The sequence below is a fragment of the Clytia hemisphaerica genome, unplaced genomic scaffold (genome assembly GCF_902728285.1).
Source record: "Clytia hemisphaerica strain Z4C2 unplaced genomic scaffold, Clytia hemisphaerica genome assembly, whole genome shotgun sequence".
NCBI lineage: Eukaryota > Metazoa > Cnidaria > Hydrozoa > Leptothecata > Clytiidae > Clytia > Clytia hemisphaerica.
In genome coordinates this window covers 1408951-1431558 of record NW_027103262.1, presented here as the reverse complement: position 1 = coordinate 1431558, position 22608 = coordinate 1408951, and the positions used below count along the sequence as shown (strand labels likewise).

The 22608-nt window shown below is 34.5% G+C and overlaps 2 protein-coding genes across 2 annotated transcripts; one reads left to right on the top strand and one right to left on the bottom strand.

Annotated features, from left to right (window-relative positions):
* The first annotated feature begins 139 nt into the window (after positions 1 to 139).
* LOC136800396 (flagellar calcium-binding protein-like) lies at positions 140 to 1184 on the top strand. Its single transcript, XM_067057058.1, has 2 exons — positions 140 to 251; positions 475 to 1184. The coding sequence occupies exon 2, from the start codon at positions 493 to 495 to the stop codon at positions 1039 to 1041; it is 549 nt and encodes a 182-aa protein (XP_066913159.1). The 5' UTR covers positions 140 to 251; positions 475 to 492; the 3' UTR covers positions 1042 to 1184.
* Positions 1185 to 5331: 4147 nt separating this feature from the next.
* Positions 5332 to 21730, bottom strand: LOC136800384 (kelch-like protein 20). The gene is made up of 2 exons (XM_067057031.1): positions 20957 to 21730; positions 5332 to 8803 (listed from the first exon to the last, which is right to left on the bottom strand). Exons 1-2 carry the CDS (start codon positions 21687 to 21689, stop codon positions 7677 to 7679), a joined length of 1860 nt encoding a protein of 619 aa, XP_066913132.1. The 5' UTR covers positions 21690 to 21730; the 3' UTR covers positions 5332 to 7676.
* Between the last annotated feature and the right edge of the window lie 878 nt (positions 21731 to 22608).

The following is a 22608-nucleotide window of genomic DNA, read 5'->3' as shown; positions in this document are numbered from 1 at the left end:
TATTCTTATCCCGATTTAACCTATTCGGGCAATTAATATTTCCGATTTTGGAATTTTTGCTAGAACTCATCCGTTCAACGACTTCGGCGGCTAAATTTTAAAGACAGATATCATCTCCGGTGGAGAACCAGCATTGAAGAGAGTGTATGGTTTCAATCATCCTCCTTATAAAATCAATTTGACTTTCACTGAAGGTACCTCGGTCAAAGCTCACCAAACTTCAAATTGATCGACGCCCACTTTCTCAACAGGTAATGTCGTATTTAACTTTAGACTGTCTTTCATACTTTAGATTGTTAGTTTGTTCGGGTGGAGCGTTTTCATATCCTTCGGGGTGTAAAATTCGTTTTTTGAAGAATTCTACAGCTAGTATATGTCCTATCATCAGTTCATTACCCTGCTCTGCTGAGTGCCTTGCCTGGACCTGGCCACTCAAATAAAATATTTTAATATTTTGTTATTTTACAATTCTAGCATCACACTTCAAAGATCATGTCTTCAATTGACTGGACTGCAATCAATGCTAAATTGCCAACTGGCAAAGATGCTGAGAGCAAAGCTGCACGCTTGAAGATGTTCCATGACTTTGATCCAAATGGAAATGGTGTTTTGTCTCTTGCTGAAACACAAAAGGGTGTCAGAGATGTCTTGAAAATTGATGAAATCTTCGATGCCAAAAGTGCCATAATGAGAGCTTTCCAAATTGCCAAGGGCAGCAAAGCATCTAAACGTGGAAAAGTTGGTGATGACTACATTGAATTACGTGAATTCAAATTCTTTCTTCTTTCACTCCGTCAATATTTTGAATACTTTGAAGCCTTTTCAAGAGTTGATGAAAGTGGAGATAAAAGAATCAACTTAGTTGAATTTAAGAATGCTCAAGACAAGATTGAACTCTGGGTTGGTAAAGTTGATGCAGAAGAAGAGTTCAAAAAAATTGATACCAACAACGGAGGATATATCCTTTTTGATGAATTCTGTAAATGGGCTATCACAAAAAATCTTGATTTGGAAGATGATGACGATGATATTGCAGAATAAACTTTGAATTACAGACACTCTGAATCTTTTTTAGCTTTTTGTTTTTATTGATATACATCTCTATAATTTATTTTTTTTCTGTTTTGTATTTATTCATCATACATTTTTGAAAATCTTTCAACTATATTAAAAATCAAGAATAATCTCATAAGTCGTTGTTTTAATAGCCCTTTTCAACTTTGCTGGCAGTGTGACTATCAGACCTTAGTTTTCGAAAGGATCTACCCAAACTAGTTGGGTGGGGACAATTTCCATCCTATTTTAGCATTCTATTTAACATTCGTAAACTGATCTATTTTTGTCCAGTTGTAGAAAGAGTTGCACAACGAATTGAATGTCTACACACCTTCTTTTGCCATTCCTATGCAACGTGTAAATAAAAAATAATTCAATTAATTGAACTATTAGATGCTTGTTGTTTTAATTAATGGCGGGAACATAGCTCCTTGCTTCATTTTTTCACAAGAAACACGTGAAATAATTTTTTAGTCGTGAATGAATTTTGATGGCTAAATTGTCTGTCTGTTAAACGTATATAACAAACATGTTGAGAAACTAATCAATCAGACTCGTTTTTTATCTTCAAATGTAAAATAAAATTAGATTAACAGGCAAGGAAAAGGTTCTTGTTTCTTATAGCTAAACCTTGATTGCCTCTTGACAAATTTGATAATTTTCCGTAAAACAAAACGTTTTTTATAAGAGTATTATCAAAATAAAGAATAAAAATAAGAATATTATCATCTTGGAATTTGGCAAAAAAACCCTAAGAATGCTGTTATTTTGAGTATTCAGTGTAAATGAGAAAATGGCTTCAGGTACTTCATCAAAATAATAAATTTAGTTTGACTTTTGTTCCTTACCTAAAAATATCTTAGGACGATTTTCCCCGAAAAATTAAGAATATCTTAAGGGAAGAAATTTTCGCGGGAACAAAATTTCGCGGTTTTCGCGGATTTTGCCTAAAACCGCGAAATTAAGTTCCCACGAAATTTTACAAAATCGTTAATCTGCGAAATTAAATTCCCGCGAAATTTAATTTATTTCACGCATTCGCCCAAATTCGTACTATTTCAAGACTTAAACAGGTTTTTTGCTTATTTAATAACGTTTTTGGTCAAAAATATCTTGCAACCGCGAAATTAAATTCCCGCGAATTTTTCGAAAATTGATGAACCGCGAAATTAAATTCCCGCGGAAAAAGTAATTTGACCAACCGCGAAATTAAATTCCCGCGAAAATTTCTTCCCTTAAGGTATTCATAATGGAAGGAAAAAACACTATTCTTATAAAAAAACTTATAATTCGTATTGATGTTAGTTTTCGATAGTTTGACCAGAGGAATGTAAAGATATGGAAAAACAGCTTTTCTGATTACTCAAAGTTCAACGATCATTTCTATTGAAAATTCTATTGTAAAAACGTTGATTAGGTCATTAAATGAAAGTCCAGAAAAGACGGCTCGCCATACAAATCGGACGGTTTCTACATGATTTGACGATAAAAATGAAAATTTGTTTTTCCTTTTTTGCCGATTACTAGTTCAATTTTTAAGAATAAGGAGCAATATTTTTACCAATGTATAGCAAAAGAAATTCTTAACACAATGATATTAAATTGGTTCTTGTAAAACTGTCAGAAGTCGAGTAAAATCAAGATGAAGTTATAATTTTCTCGAGCTCTAGCTTTCCATATTATGGTGCGGTCATGATGCGGTTATATCAGTAGAATCGCTAGGAAATTCTGAGCAAGAAGATATAGGTACCTTTTCGCATAGGAGAGGTGTACCCAAAATATAAGCCCTAAAAGTTTGCGCATAATTAGGCTTGAAACAAAAGAATTTTGTCACAACACGCTAATTATGCAGATTTTTTATAGCGATAACAAAAGAAACCTATTTACTCGACATAAACTCCCTTAAGGGCAAGAGACCTGGTATATGACGAGCCGTTTTTCCATTGTTTTCAAGAAGCTGTTTTTCCATCTCTTTACATTCCTCTGGTTTGACCTTTGAATGTTCAAAAATTGATTACAGAGACTTTTTAAAAAAAACTTTTCTTGTTTCTTTGATGGTGACATAGAGCACGCAGGGCCGGCGAATCAATTTTGAAAGTGGAGGGGCCAAATAGTAAATGTCTAAGGAGGCGCCACCATGGTTGGCGCCGACGGGCCTTTCTTAGCAAAAAAGTGGGGGGGCCATGGCCCCCCCCCGGCCCCCCAGTTTCGCCGGCCCTGGCACGTCATATGTCAACTCAAACATAGATGATCCCTGCCTGACAACAGTTACGTGAATAAACATCCTTTAAACCCTTTGGATGCACTTTTCATTCTAAACAGCATCACTCCTAACCTAACCTTAACTCTTTCTAATATTTTGATATTTTTTATTTTTATTTATTATTATATACTTTTATTTTTTATTTATATATTTTATTATTTTACACCCAACTAACTCGAGGCCTGGAAAATCCGAGTTATGACGTCATAACTCGGTTTTTTAAAGTTGCACCTTAATTCCCCCAGTTATTTTAGACTCGCTTTACATTTAGTCCGGGAGCCAAACCTGAAAAATGGCATTTTGCTTAATCCAAGATTCTACAGGATAAACTAAACATTTTTGTTACTATAACAACGAGGAACAAGAAGTTACGAGTAGGTAACAAGTGTAACGAGAAATTGACGCTCCATTGTCTTGATTTTGTCACCAGTCAATACACAGGTTGCAAAATCACAGTCTAAGGACAAATCACGCTTTTATCATCATGTTTTGACTACACTGATATAATTTTGCAGCCCGTGTATTGTTTTAAGGTTTATGACGTCATTGCTAGGTTTACTTTTCGTTTTTTTTCTTCAAATTATCGACTTTAGATACATCTTTGGTGGAAGTTTGAAGACAATTGGATAAACAATCTTCGAGAAATTCAATTTTTATGACGTCATAATCAGTTTTTGCGGTTTTTTGCGAACACGAGCAAAAAACAATTAGGTTACACATCAGGTTAGAAACTGCATTTAATATAGTACCCTTCATGTTCAGTCATTTGTTTGGTCGTTTTCTGTCAGCTAATGCGATCTAAAGATTATGTATGGTAATTTTAAGACATGCCATAACTTACCCGAGATGTGACACCTCGACAATAACGCCTTGAGATCAACCTAATCAGTTTTTGTCAATTTTGGTGATGACGTCATCATTTGCGCCCTTTTTGGTACTGAAATGACAACTTTATATCTTCAGTGCTTTTTTTCCCCACCTTGTTTTTAGAACACATAAGTGCATCTATAGGAAGGTTGATTACTACAGTTACAAAAGAAGATTATCTTTGAAATCAGGAATACTTTAAGATTTTTGCTTATTCTCTGGTTAAAACAGCTTGGAATAAGATAGTATTAATGTAACATAAACTGTAAAATAAATACTTGTCTACTATTTTAATCCTATTGACTAAATTTTAGTTATCACTATCAAATAGCTTTTGATTATTTGAATTCTGTTTTGACTATAAAAGCACTTGGTAAGAGGAAAGAGAAATAGTACGAACAAAAGCTAATTTAGCATAAAAGCCAAATAAAATTGACACAAGAGATTTTAACGGCCTTTCTTCTCAAATATGGTTGTTTTATACCCATTTGTACACCGCTTCTCATAGACCCAGTAGGATTTTTTTCAGCCAGAAGGGATAAAAATAACGAACTGAAACGCTATGGGGATACTCCTATATGTTTTTTTTTATGACTGGCGATTTCAGTTCTTTTGTTTCCAACTCAGAGAATTCAGTGGGGATGAGAAAAATGGAGGGAAAAACAGTAAATATTTCGCAATGAGGATGATTTTGTTTGATTATTTTCGGTGGGAATAATAATTATGGAGAATAATTTTCCACCGGGACAATATTTGGGTCTGTGAGAAGGGGTGTGTTTGTTTGTACATACTGACTGATATGACTAAATTTCGACCTTCTCAGGAGCTAAGATTTTTCTACTTTTACAACATTTCGAGGACTAAAAATTCGCAATGTGACGAGTATGTCCGAGCCAAAAATTGAATGAAAATGAAAAATAAGCATGATTTTCGTCATTTCCAGAATTTGTTCGTATTTTTTCAAAAAAGAATTTCCACATTTCAGTCAAAATATCTAAAATGGTTACTGATGTAACAAGCAAACAAAATAATAATATCCAAATATGGGATGGGTCCACTAGGGCAGACTTAAGCCTTGTATCTGAATCGACTTAGAACAAGTGTTACCATAATGAATATAACCATGAAACGAAAGACAGTTGTAATTTAATTGTTTCTCAGATTTTTTTCCACTTATTAAATCAGTGAACTCAACTTCATAGAATCGTACAAAAACCTACGCTAAATATAAAGGGTTCTTTACTCATAAGTAGTATAATGAAAAAATCAATAAGAATTTTTAAAAAAGTATCATAGAAATGTAGCATTAGCCCGGGGGAGGTACTAGGGTTGGCGGATGAGGGGTATGTGCGGACGGGACCTCCGAAAACCGACCCTTAGAGAGACCAATCTTTTAATGAAAAAGTGCCCCTTAGAGACCTTTTCCGCCTTTTTACAATTTTTACTCTCGAAATCAAAAAAAAAAGCTACATGCTGAATGGACCTACCTGAAGATTGATGTAATAAGCCAATTGAAAAATGAGAACAATAGTATCAAAATGCAGAATAATACGAGAACAACTCGAGAAATTCATGGAATCCGGCGATTCTCGGCTGTTCTGGCGATTTTTAGAAAGTTCTTGTACAAAAATCAGTTTCATTGAAAATTGAACCATGCTTAATCGTGGACATTCTTATAAATGATGTTTTTGTTTGAAAAAAACAAAGACATGAAACGAAAAAATCCAATGAAATCTGCAAAAGCGGAAAATTCCGGCTTTTTTGGCCGGAAAAAACATTTTCTCAAAAATCGAACTCGGTCATGTTTTGTGCATTGCGAATACGCATCATTCTGCAAAAAATCAGAGAAAAATAAGGATGAAAATGCGAGAAAATGTCAAAAAAAAAACGGTTTTTCCAGCATATTTCCGGCATTTTCGGCCGGAAAAAAATGTTTTTCGAAAATCGGGCTCCGTCACATTTTAGTTATTGTCATTTTGCATCAGTGTGCAAAATTTCATAGAAAAATATAAAGTACAGCTCGAGAAATTCAAGAAATACTGTCTTTCCGGCGATTTTTGAATAGTTCCGGCTTCAAAAATCAATTTTATTGAAAATTGGAACATAGTTGATGGTGGGCATTGCTATAAATAATTTTTTTGAATGAAAAAACAACTAATTGTAAGGAAATAGTCCAATGAAAATCCAGAAAAACGGCGATTTCCAGCATTTTCGGCCGGAAAAAAAAATTCTCAAAAATCAGACTCGGCCATGTTTTGGGCATTGTTAATACGCATCTTTGTGCAAAAAATCAGAAAATACTAATGATAAAATCTCGAGAAAATGCCAATAAAACAGTTTTTCCGGCATATTTCCGGAATTTTCGGCCGGAAAAAAATGTTTTTCGAAAATCTGGCACCGTCACATTTTAGGTATTGTCATTTTGCATCAGTGTGCAAAATTTCATGAAAAATTATAAAGTACAGCTCGAGAAATTCAAGAAATACTGTCTTTCCGGCGAAAATAGGTTGTTCCGGCGATTTTTGAATAGTTCCGGCTTCAAAAATCAACTTTATTGAAAATTGAAACATGCTTGATGGTGGGCATTGCTATTAATGTTTTTGAATGAAAAAACAACCAATTTAAAGGAAAAAGTCCAATGAAAATCCAGAAAAACGCCGATTTCCGGCATATTTCCGGCATTTTTGGCCGGAAAAAATTTTTTCTCAAAAATCGGACTCGGTCATGTTTTGGGCATTGTTAAAACGCATCTTTGAGCAAAAAATCAGAAAAATCTAATGATAAAATCTCGAGAAAGTGCCAAAAAACCAGTTTTTCGGGGATATTTCCGGCATTTTCGGCCGGAAAATAGTTTTTTCCGAAAATCGGTCTCCGTCACATTTTGGGCATTGCCATTTTGCATCATTGTGCAAAAAATCAGAAAAAACTAATGAGCCAATCCCGAGAAAAGCTGACAACAGACGAACGAACGAACGAACGGACGGACATGGGTTAATTTAAAGGACCTCCACCGGGGTACCCGGAGGTAGGTCCAAAAAGGTTCTAAAATCGTGAATTTTCCGACCCTTAGAGAGACTTTGGAAGGTGAAAAAACCGACCCTCGTCGTCCGCACATACCCAGGACGCCCAAGTACGCCCTAGAAAGAATGGTGTTTATAAAACCTAAAACGTAAATTCTATATTCAAAATGTCATTGAAAAAAAGGAAATGGCATTGACAAGTCACCCTGTGCAATCTTGATATCAAGAGTAGGTTCTATCTTCATTTTACAATCTCTCGATAAGGAAACAGGACAAGCCCTATATTTATATTATTTATATTTAGATAACCTGTTTACTAGGGAGTAAAATTCATGATGTGACCCTGTATCCCATCTCCGAAAACCCGTAAGTGGAAACTCCACGCCGTTTAAACCTATACTATCCAAGATACAAAATCCATAAGAACGTCACTAGAATCACGAATGAAAACCCATACAGAATCAACGTTGTTAAACCCATAATCCCCAGGGTGCAAATTCCATCAGAACATCATCAGAATCATCCACATCAGAAGAGTCAGTAATATAATCATCATCCATCGAAGAATCCCCTTGGTGACAATTACAATTACCAAGCGCTTTATTCTCAAAGTCATAGTTCAAAACCTCAATTGAGGCGTATTTGAAAGCGTTATTACGGTGAGACGCGTGTATGAAATTATTCACTTTCTGCCAATGTCCTCGACGACGTTGCGCGTAATATTGGAAAGCCAGGTCGTCTCCCCAAAGGGAATTACCCAGCGCTAGTATCTTATCATCAATAGTCACAGCAGAGCATATGGGAGTTGCGTAGGGAAATGCTACTTGACTCCACTGTTTACTGTTGGATTCTAAGAACTCGAAAGTTAGTAACTCTACCAAATTTCGTCCACCGAACACGTAGATTTTCTCATGGAAGTAAACAGCTGAACTTCCGTAACGTTTAGTAGTAAGTGAGGGCGCGGACGTCCATTCGTTTTTGATTGGACAATATCGTTCGACTGTTTTGATGGCTTTCATTGTATCATCCGTGGACTCACCACCCATGACGTAAACATATTTCGAAGTCGAAGTTGCGCATGCTCCAATACGTGACGCATGCGTGGGTGCTTTTTGTGCCCAGACCTTTTCGACGGGATCGTAACAATCGACAGGACGTAGTTGAGCATCATCGTCATCACGATTACGACCGCCGATGACGTAGAGTTTTCCGTTCAATATAGACATACAACTCTGCGACCGAGCGCGAGTCATAGCCGGTAGTTGAGTCCACTTATTCTCACGTGTATCGTAAGCATAAAAAACGGAATTTGGGCGAAATATGTTAGCGTTGGAGCTGCCGACGGCGTAAATAGTATTCCCATCCGCAATAACGTCTGTTAACTGTATCTCTGGGTAGGTTTCAAGTTTCCGAAACTTGTTCGTTGACAAATTGTAGCCATAGCAGTCTCCATAACGACCGGCGCAAAACAAAACACGCTCTTTAGCATGAGCTGTTCGATATTTTACACCACACCTCTTACACGATCGATTTTGTATTCTTGTTTCACTGATGAAAGAACCCTCGTACTTTGTGCTGTTGTTCTTCTTGTCTAGATCTATGGCGAGAAGAAAAAAAAAAGAAGAAAATTAGCTTATGTCGTGTTGAAAAAGGGGGAGGGGTCAAGCAGTCACTCTGTAAAAAAAATGTTAAATTTTGAAAGTTTTTTTTATTTTCATATTTGAAAATTACTTTCTTAGATTTAATTTTTGGCAGTTAGTACACAACATTTTGCTGTTAATAGCCAAGTATACCCACCACTTCTTGTGTTAATCTTGTAATACAGAGACTGGTTTAAAAGGCATTGTTAACTGAAGGGACCAGCGAACTTGTCAGAACTAAAAAGACGTTCCAGTAAGAGGTCCGGGTTAAAAGAGACTACACATTAGTTATTTACGCTTACAGAGACTGATTTTCGCGACTTAAAACAAAATTATACAAGACGACTAGAAGTCGAAAATTTCGCCTTAAAAGACGAAGAAGAAAAGAACATTGAAATCCTTGGAGAACAATACACACAATTAAAACTTGAAGAGGAATGCGGAAAATTAATACTTTAATCGTAGAAATTTTAGCGAGACTAATTTTAGCGTTTTAGCGAGTTTTCCCTATTTTCGCTAAAATAAATCTCGCTAAAACACGCCAAAACGACAGATCGCTAAAATTTATCCACGCCAAATTTCTGGTTGTATTGCATTGATACATTTTTATCAATAGGAAGAGTTTAAGTGCAAAGAAATGCTAGAAAACGAATTCAGTCAATAATGTAATACGAGTATTCGTTAAAATTTATCCACGCGAAATTTTTTGAAATCGTGATTTGCTAAAATAAATCCAAAAAAATCAAGATTTTCCTGACTCGCTAATATACGCTAAAATTAGTCTCGCTAAAATTTCTTCGATTAAATAAACCTATTTTGAGTGAGTTTAGAACGAAAAGCAAGGTAAAATTTTACGTCATTTCCAGTCGAAAATATCCAATATTTTGAACTTGAAAAGACAAGATTCGAGATTCCAAGCAATTCATAGAAAAGTTTTCTTTCGTTCTAGCCGAAAATCTGCTTTCGTTTTTTAATGAACAGGAAAATACAGGTTGGTACAGGGGCAAAAACGGGTAACTTGAGTTTGGATTTCATGAATCTAAAAATTATATTTCCAAGTATTCGTAATTCCAAAATTTCGATGGAACATAGTTCATAGAAAATAGCTAGCAATTTACAAATTTACAAGTATTGTGCAAATTTGGCTTTTTTTCACATCCGGTGGATTTCCGGCTTCCAAAATAATAAAAATTAGTTTTCAGTGTTTCGTTTACATAAATGTCACATTTCGAGTAATCAAACCATACAAAGTTTACATACCAAAACGTTTTTTTTTCCGACAGGAACAAATCACACGACATTTCGAAGATTGAGGTTAAGTCTGGATACATACGTCGAAGAAATCACAGTGGAATCATGGAAATCGCGATAAGAATTGTTATTTTTGTATTATCAATGGTCGGTTGGTGGCTGAGCGCGACAGTTGATTTACTATAGAAATGCTGAAAATCATAAAATTTTATGTTTCCAATGAGCAAATACAGCACATTGTGAAAATCGGATGAAACGATTATGATACAATGACTTTAAGCGCATATTTTGCAGTATCGATGTTGGCGATTGTATCGAATGTTGGTGATTGTAATGAAAATTTTCGAAGCCATTCGACTCTTTGTTAATAAAGACTGAAAATGACGACGATTTAGGATATTTTGAGATTCAATGAATTTAAGCTGCATTAGGATAAGCAATTACATCAATTGTAATAATTCCAAAATAGAAATATTATCCACTTATACCACTATTCAACCTTTCCATAATTATCCTTATAATATCAACCAAAATGCATACATATATAGATGAATCAATTCACTTGCAATGCACTTCCATATTTTTTCATTCCATATTTTTCCATATTGTCTATTTTTTAAACTCTGTGACAGTCTTTTTGATTTTTGAGTAGGCAAATGAATAACAAAAAGAATACAAGAAAATAATAAAACAATTAACAAAAACCTATTAAAAAATGGTAGAAATATTACTTTGTTTTGAATATAATAATTTAAAAAAATCTAATAATTATGAAAAACAGAAGAAAAATGATAAATATAAAAAATAGGAATAAATAATATAAAAATATGAATAAATAATATAAAAATAGGAATAAATAATACAAAAATAGGAATAAATAATACAAAAAATAAAATAATACATTAAATGCCATATCCATAGGTATGTAAGTTTCCTGACGAGATAGTAATCAAAAATGAATCAATGAAAGGCATCTTTAAACTAATTGTCCTTTGTCTATAGATTTTTTTCTACCATAGACCATCCATAAAAGACACTCACACATATTTGACCCATTTCTCACACCCTCCCCAACTTCATCTGCAAATGTCAAATTTAACAGAGCCCTCCTTTTGGTTAATGCAGAAAAGAAGCCTTCCTCCCCAAAGAATAAATGTCTTTTAAGAATAGTCTTTAAACGTCAGAAAACTTACATAAGAATGGACGGGGTGGTGGGATGACCTTAATTGCATATTTCCAACAGAGTTAAGCTTCAATCCTTAATTACAAAGTTCATTTTATCCAGAATCAAATCTGAACTGATATCATATTAACAGATTTTCGATAACATCATTGCTTTAAAGAGTATTCCTAGTTTACTCAGTCTATCACAAAAAATATTTCCTTTGATCAATTCAAACTGTTCATAAAGAAGCACCTATGACAACATAAGCAAATGTTTCTGAATCTTTGGCTAATTTTCTGATGATTAATTTTTAAGTTAGGTAGAATTTGCTATAGGAGAAAAGGGATACTATACCCTCTTTATTTGAGATAATTTTTTTTTACTTCCTGCAATTTTGACCACTCAAAACTAATCATCAGAAAGTTGAGATCATCCACCACCCCAGTTTCCCCCCCCCCTTGTCCCGCCGGGAATCGCCTCTGGCGGGTATTCTAAGCTAGCAAATTCAGCGATAATTTGATTCCATCATGATCGGATAAGTTCACACATTTACGAATAACTTCAATACCATACTCGTGCACCAATTCCTTATGTGTCCAAATTTGATCAAGCATTTTCCCATCGATATGTGTTGGAAAGTTCGGAACTAAATCATAATCTTGGAGAATGTCAGCCAACAATTGATCATGCTCCATTTCAAAGCCGTCCATGTTGAAGTCTCCTAAAATGATATCAATTGTGTATCGTTCAATAAATTGAGCAAGATTGTAACAGAACACATCACGTTGAATTCTTGAACTTTTATAGAGAACCAAAACACAAAATTCCTTTTCAGTAAATTCAGCTTTTCTAAATTTTACAAGAGAAAAGCATGATGAATGATCATACTCAACAATGTCAATAAAAGAAGGAGAATGACAGACAGTAACACTGTTGAATTTATGCTGGTCAATATTATGACTAAGAATATAATAAGGAAGCTTTTCATGAATACTTTGTTTGTCTTCCTCAGAATGCTCATAACTCATCTGTGTCTCTGTCAGACATAACAAATCATTTTCATACAAAAATCTGTCCTTTTGAATATCAACTGCATGTCGTTTTAAAGATCTTACATTCAATAGGCAAACATTTAAATTAGAACTGCACCTCATAATATCTGCAACTCTTTCAACTTTGTTCTGACGCAATCGTGTGTATTCTTCACTAACTTTATAACTACAGACAAAAGCGCTACGTCGATATTGACCAGTAAAGTACAAACCATTTAAATTTTTCACTCTGCTCATAGCAACATACATTTGACCAGCATTGAACTTTCTTTGCCTTGCAAGGTCAAAACTAACGACTACTGAATCCAAAGTCAATCCTTGAACTTTGTGCACTGTACAAGCATAAGCTAGCTTAAGAGGAAATTGTGTCCGAGAAATGATAGGCGAAGTGTATGGGTTTTTTTTGTCAAAGGGAAAATTTACCTCACTCTTTTCAATGGGAACAGTTTTAGTGGCCTTAGCATATTGGTCTTTACTTTGAGCTTTTATTCCAGCCGTCTTATCGTCTAGTTTAACATAAATTAGCTCTGCTTTATTGTTTCTGAATTTTACGTCAGTGACGGTTCCAAGTTGACCATTGATCAACCTATCCTCTATATCAATATTACTAATTAGCATTACTCTTGCCCCTATTTTCAAAGCAAATAGAACTGATAAGCCACCTGTATCGTTAAGTGGCAGGTTCTTAACCTTGGTAATTTGAGATTCAGTAAAATCCCTTGGATAAACGTCCATAGCTTCTACATTTATTGTTTCCGAGGGCAGAGTATCTAATCTTTGAATATTGTGAAGATGGACTGAAGCATTTTCTGCAAACAAATGCAATGATTCTATTGGATAATCAGGGTGTTCTCGTGTTATCAGTCTAGATTTAATCATACTTTCATCATTACTATTCAATTCACCTACTCTTACATTGTTCAAGAGATCAATGAAGTCAGAGTCATCCTTTTGACGCATAATCTCATCTAATTCAGCTAGTTTGAATAGGTGCCATAATTTGAATGCACCAATAATAGGTCCCTCAGTTGAAAATACTGGACTTTGAAAAATTGGAGGTAATTGAAAGAGGTCTCCACAAACAATGATACTTTTCCCTGCAAATGGTGTGTTGTCATTTACACCAAAAATTTCACATAATCTTGTATGGATGTTTCAAAAGCTGTTTGCGACGAAATCATAGATATTTCATCAATTATTATCAACTTTACATGATGTAATTTATTCTAATGGCAGTCCTTGTTTGTCAGCCATATTTCTGAATTTCCCAACTGGAATACTCAATCCTGTGTGTACTGTGGTGCCAGATATATTGATAGCTGCTATACCAGTTGGGGCCAATTTAATAATACGTGGCTTCTCTAGTTCGTCACTTTTATATACTAAGACTTTTGACAAACAATTGTAAATACATTTAATTAAGTGAGATTTTCCTACGCCCGCACCACCTGTTAAAAATATTCTCAATGGTTCTAGTAGTACAGGATTATTAGACTTGGAATTTTGCACATACATTTTTCCCCAATTTAGTACTATATCAAAAATATCTCTTTGCTTAGAATTTAAAGATCTTATAGGGTATTGATTTGGTCATCAGTTTGCAAGCCATGAACTGTTTGAGTAAATGGTGCAAAATTTTGATCGATTTCATGACTTTCATCATCATTTTCACTGTCTGATGAGTTGCTCATTAGGTCTTGCACTTCATCATTTTCTTGTTGAGCAAAGGCATCTTGATTATGCATAAGGTCATTACGATAGTTTTGAAGTACTAAATCAACAAGATGACCATCAGGTTCAAAGATTTGCTTGTTCTCGTTAACAACTGCATTGACTTCATCTAAATTGAGCTTCAACACATATGAACCATCAAGTTTCAAATCATTCTCTTCTGATCTAAATAGGTTAAAACAACATTCGAATATGGTGGGAAAATTTTTCTGGATGTTTGTTTTTGCTAGGAGTGTAGTACCTCAAAACTTTTGGAACTTTACGCTTAAGTTTTTTCCTTACTGTTGAGTAATTTAGCTGATTTTGGAAGTGTTTGGGGTTCTTGATGATTCACTGCACTTGTTGAATCATCTAGTACAGTAGGCTGCCAATCATTTTCATCATTTGTATTTTTTTTGTGTCTAATGTATAGTTTGCACAGAATGTGGCATAACACATAGTATTGAATTGCCCTGTGTTTGGGCGGTCAATATATCTGTTTAACATATTTCGTTTGAAAAGATCATCAGAATCCTCAGGCAATTCCTCAATTTCTTCTTTTGATTTGAAAATTCTGTACCTTTGATCAGGTAAGTTAGTGTTAACAAATGAAATAGCAGGAAAGCATTTTCTAAGCCACAGTTCAGGCATTGTTAAGTAAACTGCTTCCTGGATTGAGCATTCTCTATTAGAGTTGTAAACTTTGGCAATTTTAGACATTTTCTCAAACTGACTGTCATTTGAATCTTTGGCTGTTTTATGCTTCTTGCATTGCAGTTGAACACTTATCTTCACTTTTTGAAAAATAGGCACACATGTATGTAACTGCCTTGTATGCATTAAAAAACTGGCTGAATATCGATGTTGGCCTCCCATGCTAGGAGGCCTTCTGCAAAATAATTGTTGACAAAACAAGAATATGGGTCACGTTTTAGAACAAATGCTGATCTTTGTCTGGTGAGATTGACAAGTAATATTCATGTTTCATAATTTAACCTAAAGAATCCAAAATTGTATCAATAGATCCAATTTCAAATACTCAGGCTTATCAGGATCCAGAATGTTTTTCTTTTAGGATGCACATTTGTATCTATTATACTCTTGAACAGTTTGGATCACATTATTTCTAGCAACCAAAATATCAGTTTTTCAGTTTCAGGTAACCCTTCAGGAAGGGTTCAGACAAAATGGTACGCTTGCAGAAAAGTTTTCCAAATTGAAATCGGCATTCATTTTTGCGATATTTACTACACGTTCTTGAATGGGAGTGTATTTGATACTTAGTGACTAAATTCCAAATCAGACTTTCTTCCCTATCAGGAACATTAGCAGAAATAACACTATCTATGTGTTCAATATATTTTCTTTCCATCTTCAAGTTTTGGGACATCTTTGCCCAAGCACACAATGATCATGTGGACTACCCCTGAAAGTAATCTACTCTGAGAGCATAGTATGTAATTTTCCAAGTTGGCCATCCATTATTATCTCTTTGAAAAACAACTCTTTTCTATATGATATTGACGCACAAGCACAATAGGATTGCTATTAAGTAGGCACATCGATTGGTAATCAAGAAGTCATGATCAGTATCAGCATCCCCGCTTATTGTCTGATAATGGTAACAAATTCCTCCCACCGTAAATCTGCACAAGAGAGAGTCATAAAGTATGTTGGGACACCAAGTTGTTTAACCATTGCAAGAACATCAGAACATATGTTGCCAGTATGCAGGGGTTCCTTTTATAGACTCATAAACTTGTATGCATTATCAGATGCACACAATTTTGAATTGTATCATTAAAATATTTGCTAATAGTCCCGCAGTCAAGTTGGAATTTGAATTCTCATTGCGAATTGATTTTACTTCTAAGGTTAAGCTGTAGTAAAGTTTTGTGAGCAAAAAAAATGTAATCTGAATCCGAAGCAAACTTTTGAGTGTAATTTAAGACGCTGATTAAAGTACTTGTTGGGGACAATTTTATATCTCGCTCTACGTTATAACCAAATTTCCCAGTAGGAAAAAGATGAGGATGGGCTAGCTCTTCACAGAACTCATCTTGTGTTAATGAATTGGGGGTTTGACCTTCACCTGGAGCTAAAATTGCATTTTCATCATCTAAAATAATGTTTGGCACTTCTGATACAATAACTGTTTCACATGTTGGTGTCCGATACGCACTGAGTGGATCATCAGAATCAAATTCATTCTCTAATTGCTCTTCAAAAGGCTTAATTAAAGTAACTGTTGTATCATCTACAAATCTTATATCATTGGAAGAAACGCTTGATACGGAATCAATATTTGATAAATCCCTTTCAACATATTCATCATTAGTTACTTGGCCGATGATTGACATATCAATATGTATATCATGATACAAAGGATTATTATTCACTAAAAAGTCCAAAGTTTCAAAAACTTTTTGTCGTCTTACTTGCTGCGAAATAACAGGGTTTTTGTAGGATATCTTTCTTTTTAATTCAACATTTATTACCCCACTACTATCACTTCCTCTAGGAAGTACTTTGCATACACCTGGTGTTTCAATGGGAACATTGCATATTGCACCTTGTAATTTAGGGAATTCTCCTTTACGCATTATCATGACTTTAGAAAATAAAATTCTTTGAGCCACTAAAATTTTTCCCGTTTTTCGTATATCATTTAGATTATCTGGGAGATCAAAAATTTGAAGCTTGTTAGTAACAGACTGACATGGGATTTCTCCCTTCAATAATTTTCTATGACAGGTTGTGCATACATAGAAATTACCATCAAAAGAGGTGACAGGATTAAAATTTTCTATTTCTTCAAAGTTGATTGATGAGTACTTTTGTTCATCAAAACCAAACACAGATTTTTTAAACATACTGCGGTTACACATTACACAGATGTAAGAAGGACCCTCCTGTTTTTTCTGCCTGAAGTTCTCAACCCTTTTTCCTACATTAAGTTTCTTGTTAGCTTTGTAATCTTTACGCTTTCTTTCTTTTTCATTTTCATGTTTTTCGGACCCTTTACTCAATTCTCTTCGCATGCGTTTTAATTCTTTTTCATTTTCATGTTTTTCTGACCCTTTACTCAATTCTCTTCGCATGCGTTTTAATTCTTTTTCATTTTCATGTTTTTCTGACCCTTTACTCAATTCTCTTCGCATGCGTTTTAATTCTTTTTCATTTTCATGTTTTTCTGACCCTTTATTCAATTCTCGTCGTGTGCGTTTTAATTTTTTTTCACTTTCATGTTTTTCTGACCCTTTATTCGATTCTCGACGTTCTCTTTTGTTTTTCTTTTCTTGTTCATGCTTTTTAGTACCTTGCATTTTTTCACGTGACCTTTTATCAGAAGCATTTTTTAGTCTGCGTAAGACTTTTGTCAAAATTGTACCTTGTATGTTTTTCTCATTGTGAAAATCAGTTTTTATATAAATTATGTTAAAAAGATTGGCGTTACTATACTCTGACCTTATATATTGTTTAATCTCTTTAATGCTTTCAAACTTTAAAAGAACTGAAGTTCCAATGCTCCCTTCAACTTGATGGCCATCAGAGTTTCTACTATGCGGATCGAAAAGAAAATAATTTTGATTGTAATGCATTACAGCTAGACAATTTCCAGCTATTACTAAAACTGCACCAGAATGCTGCATTAAGAGTTCCTCCTGAACAAAATTCACTGCAATATTTCCAGTCTCAAAAAAGCCTTCAAAAGTGTTGAATTTAGTGCACAATGCTTTCCCCTATCAATGGTCTTAGAAAACTCTTCAATAATGGGGACGCCCTTTAATACCAACTTTTAAAATTAAATCACCTTGGTCTAAAACATAATCCAAATCATGACTCTTCCATAGCGATAATTTTCTGAACTTAGCATAGCAAATAGCAAAAAAACAATTTGAGGAACATTGTATACCCGCTGTCTCACCAAATTTACCGTTGCCCTGATGAAATGAACCTTGAACATTTGGACCTGGGTTAAGTTCTACATCGCCTGATAATAGGAGTGTGTAATTAACTTTGAAAAAAATAAGGTTTGGATCTCCTGCTACATTGGGATATTGAACGAAAATTCCATTTCTTGAAAGATTGAGAAAATCTAGAGGTGTGTAAAGCTCCGTTAGCTCAACGATTTTGGAATTGCAAACATAGGAGGTAAAAAGTGCTATAAACGTACAGGTTTAAAAAGTTGAGAATGATTATTGGAAAGCTGGAACCAACCAATAATAATTTAGCTACACATTTAACGTTTCTCTGAGCTGTAAAAGCAAACTTCCTATGCGTGCACGATATCAATGCAAGATTCATCTTCAATTAAGTAAGAGTACAGTCACAGATAGAAAACTAACTCTAACTAAATATGACAAAGTTATCTGGTAAAATAAAATTCTTGTGAGGATTTAAATATATATACTTGTGACAATGCAGCTTGTATTTGATAACTGACAAACGCAGCTTTGTGTATTTCTTAACTGACAACGCAGTTGAATCTTATGAGCTGTCGATACACAAGCTCGATCGGCGCAGGCACAGAATCCACACACCTGTCCTGCCACGGGTTGCCTCATCAGATTCAGTGGCGAGTACTTGATAAATCTGAAGGGCGAAAAAAACCACATCAGATTCAGTGCAGTTGAATGAATCTGAGAATGGCAAAAAAAAAAAAAAAAACAAAGAAAGGCCTCAATCACTTTTAGTGAAGGGCCAAAAAAGGTGCTTTGAACAGATCCTTTAGAAAAATAAATCAATGTGGAACTGGAAAAAGCAAAGTGGAAAGGTTTATACTTACTATTTCTTCTTGATGGAAAAGATTCTGGATTGCTTTTTAGCTTAAAACTTTGGTAAAGTGACTGCTGAACAAGGAGTAACTTTCATCTGAAAAGGTAGTTTCTTGTTGGTTCATATGCTGTTTCATTTCATGAAGGAGGAAAGAAACTGTGCAATGAAACTGTGGAGCTAACGGTACAAAAAAGTAAAAAACTACATCATATTTTTATCTCTACAATATCACGCCCGTAGTTTATATATAAAGATTGCGCAAAAAGTGGCCGTGGTTACACGGCCTGTTGAGCTACGCAGAAATTAAATTTAGTAAGTCTGACCACCGTTTCAGACACTTTCGTTTTCTAAATTTTTTTCCGCACCGCCGCCGCCGCCACGAAAGGCTATCGTAATACTTTCGCTAGGCGAAATTAATAAAATGCTGGCTCGCTTAAAATAAGTTTCTCACAAGATTAGATCCCTTAATAAGCTATGTCAAGCTTTTCAATGTTTAGATAACTAGTAATAAGTTCGAGTACACTATTATTATGGCTGAAACAACCACGCGTAAAGGATAAGTGGTTTCTTATCTCAAACCAAATAGTATGAGATTTACAAAGTTTTGAAATAAAAAAAACAGCGAGTTATGAAAGAAGGACGTATGCTTATCAGAAAAAAATACTCAACCCAAAAGAATTACTTCTACGTTTGAACCACCTTAATACAATTTCCTTGATTTTTAAAGAATATATGTAACAGTAAACCCTCCTTTTTTCCGTTTCATCACTTCAACAGGCCAGTATTCAGAGGATAACTGTCGACGCAATGATTCAATGTGAGAAATAAAGTTGACAACTCATGAAAGCCTTAATTTAATTTACTATTAAAAATGTTTCCAAAGACTGCATTTCTCTTCTTCTTCATTTTGTTTTGGTAAAAAAATTTTGAAATTATTTTCCTCAAAAATTATAAAAACTAGTGTTTCAAGATATCTTTTTATATGTTAAATTTGTTAGAATTGAAGCATTTGTTGAGAAATGACAAAAATTACAAGAAGCAAGAATTAGTGCACGCTAACAGCGAATGTACTTTCATTACAAATTTTTGAGATATCTCTCACGATCACAGTGACAGTACTACTAGGCTTGAATTCAATCTTGAGCCAACCATTACTCTCAGGTACCCAATAAGCATCCCCCACTAATCAGATTTTCAAAAATTTTCCACCCAGAACATTCTTATTAATATTAAAGTTTTTGAAAGTTCCCTCTTTTGCCCTAATTCTGCTGTATTAGGCTCCTTCTTAAAGATTTTCCACGTATAATATTTTTATTCCAACCCCCCCCCCCCCCGCTTATTCCTACGCTCTCGGCTATTAGGTACCCGAGAGTACAAAGTGCAGGAAGGGGTCTGACCCCCCCTGGCCCTAGCCTTTAAAAATACCTATCCCCAAGGATTTTGGACAAAAATTTCTTTAGAGAGAGAAAGCGAAATAACAAACATAGTGTCCTTCAGGGTCTCTCCCCCCCATACCTAGAATGAAAATTTTCAATTCCCAACCTCATTTTTCCCCACCCTGCCTCCAAAAATTTCTGTCCCCTCCCTCAAGCATAAAAAGCTGTAATTTGATGAATTTAACGCTTATAGTTTTCCCTAAGGTAGTTCTAATTCAAGAATAAATGGAAAGGATGGTTGTTTTCAAACCGTAATATTGCTGGTTGAAATAAATGAAAGAAAAACTAAGCATATGCTATACACCCAATTGAGCGATAGTAAAACCAGATGTTTTTCAATTTTGAATTGATTTTGGTGAGTCCCCCCCCCATGCCTAGAATGTCGTTTTCCCCCACCCTGGCTTCAAAAAAAATTCTTTCCCCCTATACGTCCTTTTGACCTCAAAACCCCCCCCCCTGAATCCAGGGGGGGAGGACACTATGAATAAACTTCTTTCTTCTTTTTGACTCAGACTGCTCTAACAAATAAACAAATTTCATAATAGTGCTTGAAAATAATCTACAATATATAATGTAAGTCCCCCCTTCCTAGCTATCCCCCTTTTTCATGAACATTTCTGATCTTCATTTTTTCAGAAGGTGTCATCCCCCCTTATTAAGAAAGGGGGGGTCCGAACTATGGAGTATATTCAGTATAAAGAAAAAAAATGTTAATACCTTTCATAGTACTTGTAAGCATGTGTGTACCATCTTCAGACAACGCTGGTATTCTGATAGTTTTCAATAGAGAAGAGACATCTTCTGGGGTGACATCAACCGGTCTTGCACATAACCATTTATTGACAACTGTTGCTATGACATCCTCTGATTTACACATCAAATCTTCACTTTTAAGCAATCCTTTTAAATCTTTTAAAGAGAAATTGGCTACTTCAACTTCAGTAGATAAGCGTTGGAAATTCTTGACCAGAAATTCATTTGTCTTTTTAATGAGTTCTTTATTGGAATAAAATTCACCAATAGATTTAATGAAGACACAATTCTTCAGACTCAAATTACGCTTGAGGTAATAAAAACATTCATTTTCAATATCCTTTAGTAGCAACAAGCTTGCAGCATGCAATGTATCTGTCACTGAATTCATATCAATTACCAATGTTCCTTCATAAAAATAATCTAAAATCTGTTCAAAAACGTCAGGACAAACAGATTCTAAATTGACTTCAGTTAGATTCGATTCCATCATCTTTGTTGTAAACATGGTATGAAAATACTGGCTACCAGATGCCAAAATGTTTTTATGAGCCGGAAACTTTTTATCATTGATAACAACTGTGATATCACATAAAACGCCATCTTTACGAAACTTGGATAATTTTTTCAATGTTTCTGTATTGTGACTGTGTTGTCTAAGTGATACTTGATCGCCGTTTTTTCTTTCAACAATCATTTTCTTTTACCTTTATCTAAATAAAAAGAACAATGCGTACAATGAAGTTGATAACATCCTTGATGCCAGGCAGGCAGAGTTAGACACAAGTTGGTAGGAAATAAATAATAATAATATCTGAAGAATAAATGGTAGGGAAACGGCCCTTTAAAATTTGTCCATGATATTATGCCCTGAAAAGTAGTGGCACTGGAAATTTTAAAATTCCTATAAGAACAGCTCTAGCACCTGCTACCTCATTAAAAACAAGTGATACTTTTATGGACCTACTTGTTTATGCATTTAACACATTTATAATTGATATCTACGTGGTGTGACCATTAAACAATCATTCAGAACACAAAAAGTGACGATCTATTTAAATTAGTCGTTTGTTTTTTATAAAAAAAACGTTTAGAAACCAAAATTTCATGCTCTTGAAATAATTCTTTCATATTCAAGACTTTGTGAGCAAAAAACCATCTATCTCATCAAAAAATTGAGTAATTCGGCTAAAAAATTGATGTATGCTTATTAATAGTGATTCTTATAGATAAAGATGCGTTTTTTGAACCGAAAAATTCGTTTTTACAAAAATCTGCTTGAGCCATCTTTTACCTACTTTCATGCAAAAAATCAGAAAAAAACAATGATCCAATATTTCACGAAGTCCAAAAACCCGTTTTTTAGCCGTTTTTTGGCCCAAATTTGCCCAATCACAGTGTGCTTATACTTACTTTGTTTGCTATATCGTCTAGGCTAAAAAAAAGTGAGAAAAGACACAAACGCCATTTTTTAATGAGTACCGTGAGATGGGGTAACTTGCATCAGTGCTGATCAGTGGAGGCTAACATTAGGGATCTATGTTAAAAATGGATTTTTGGAATCATAAACTGATTACCCCTTCAAAATGTGCCAAAACATGTATAATTTCAGAAAA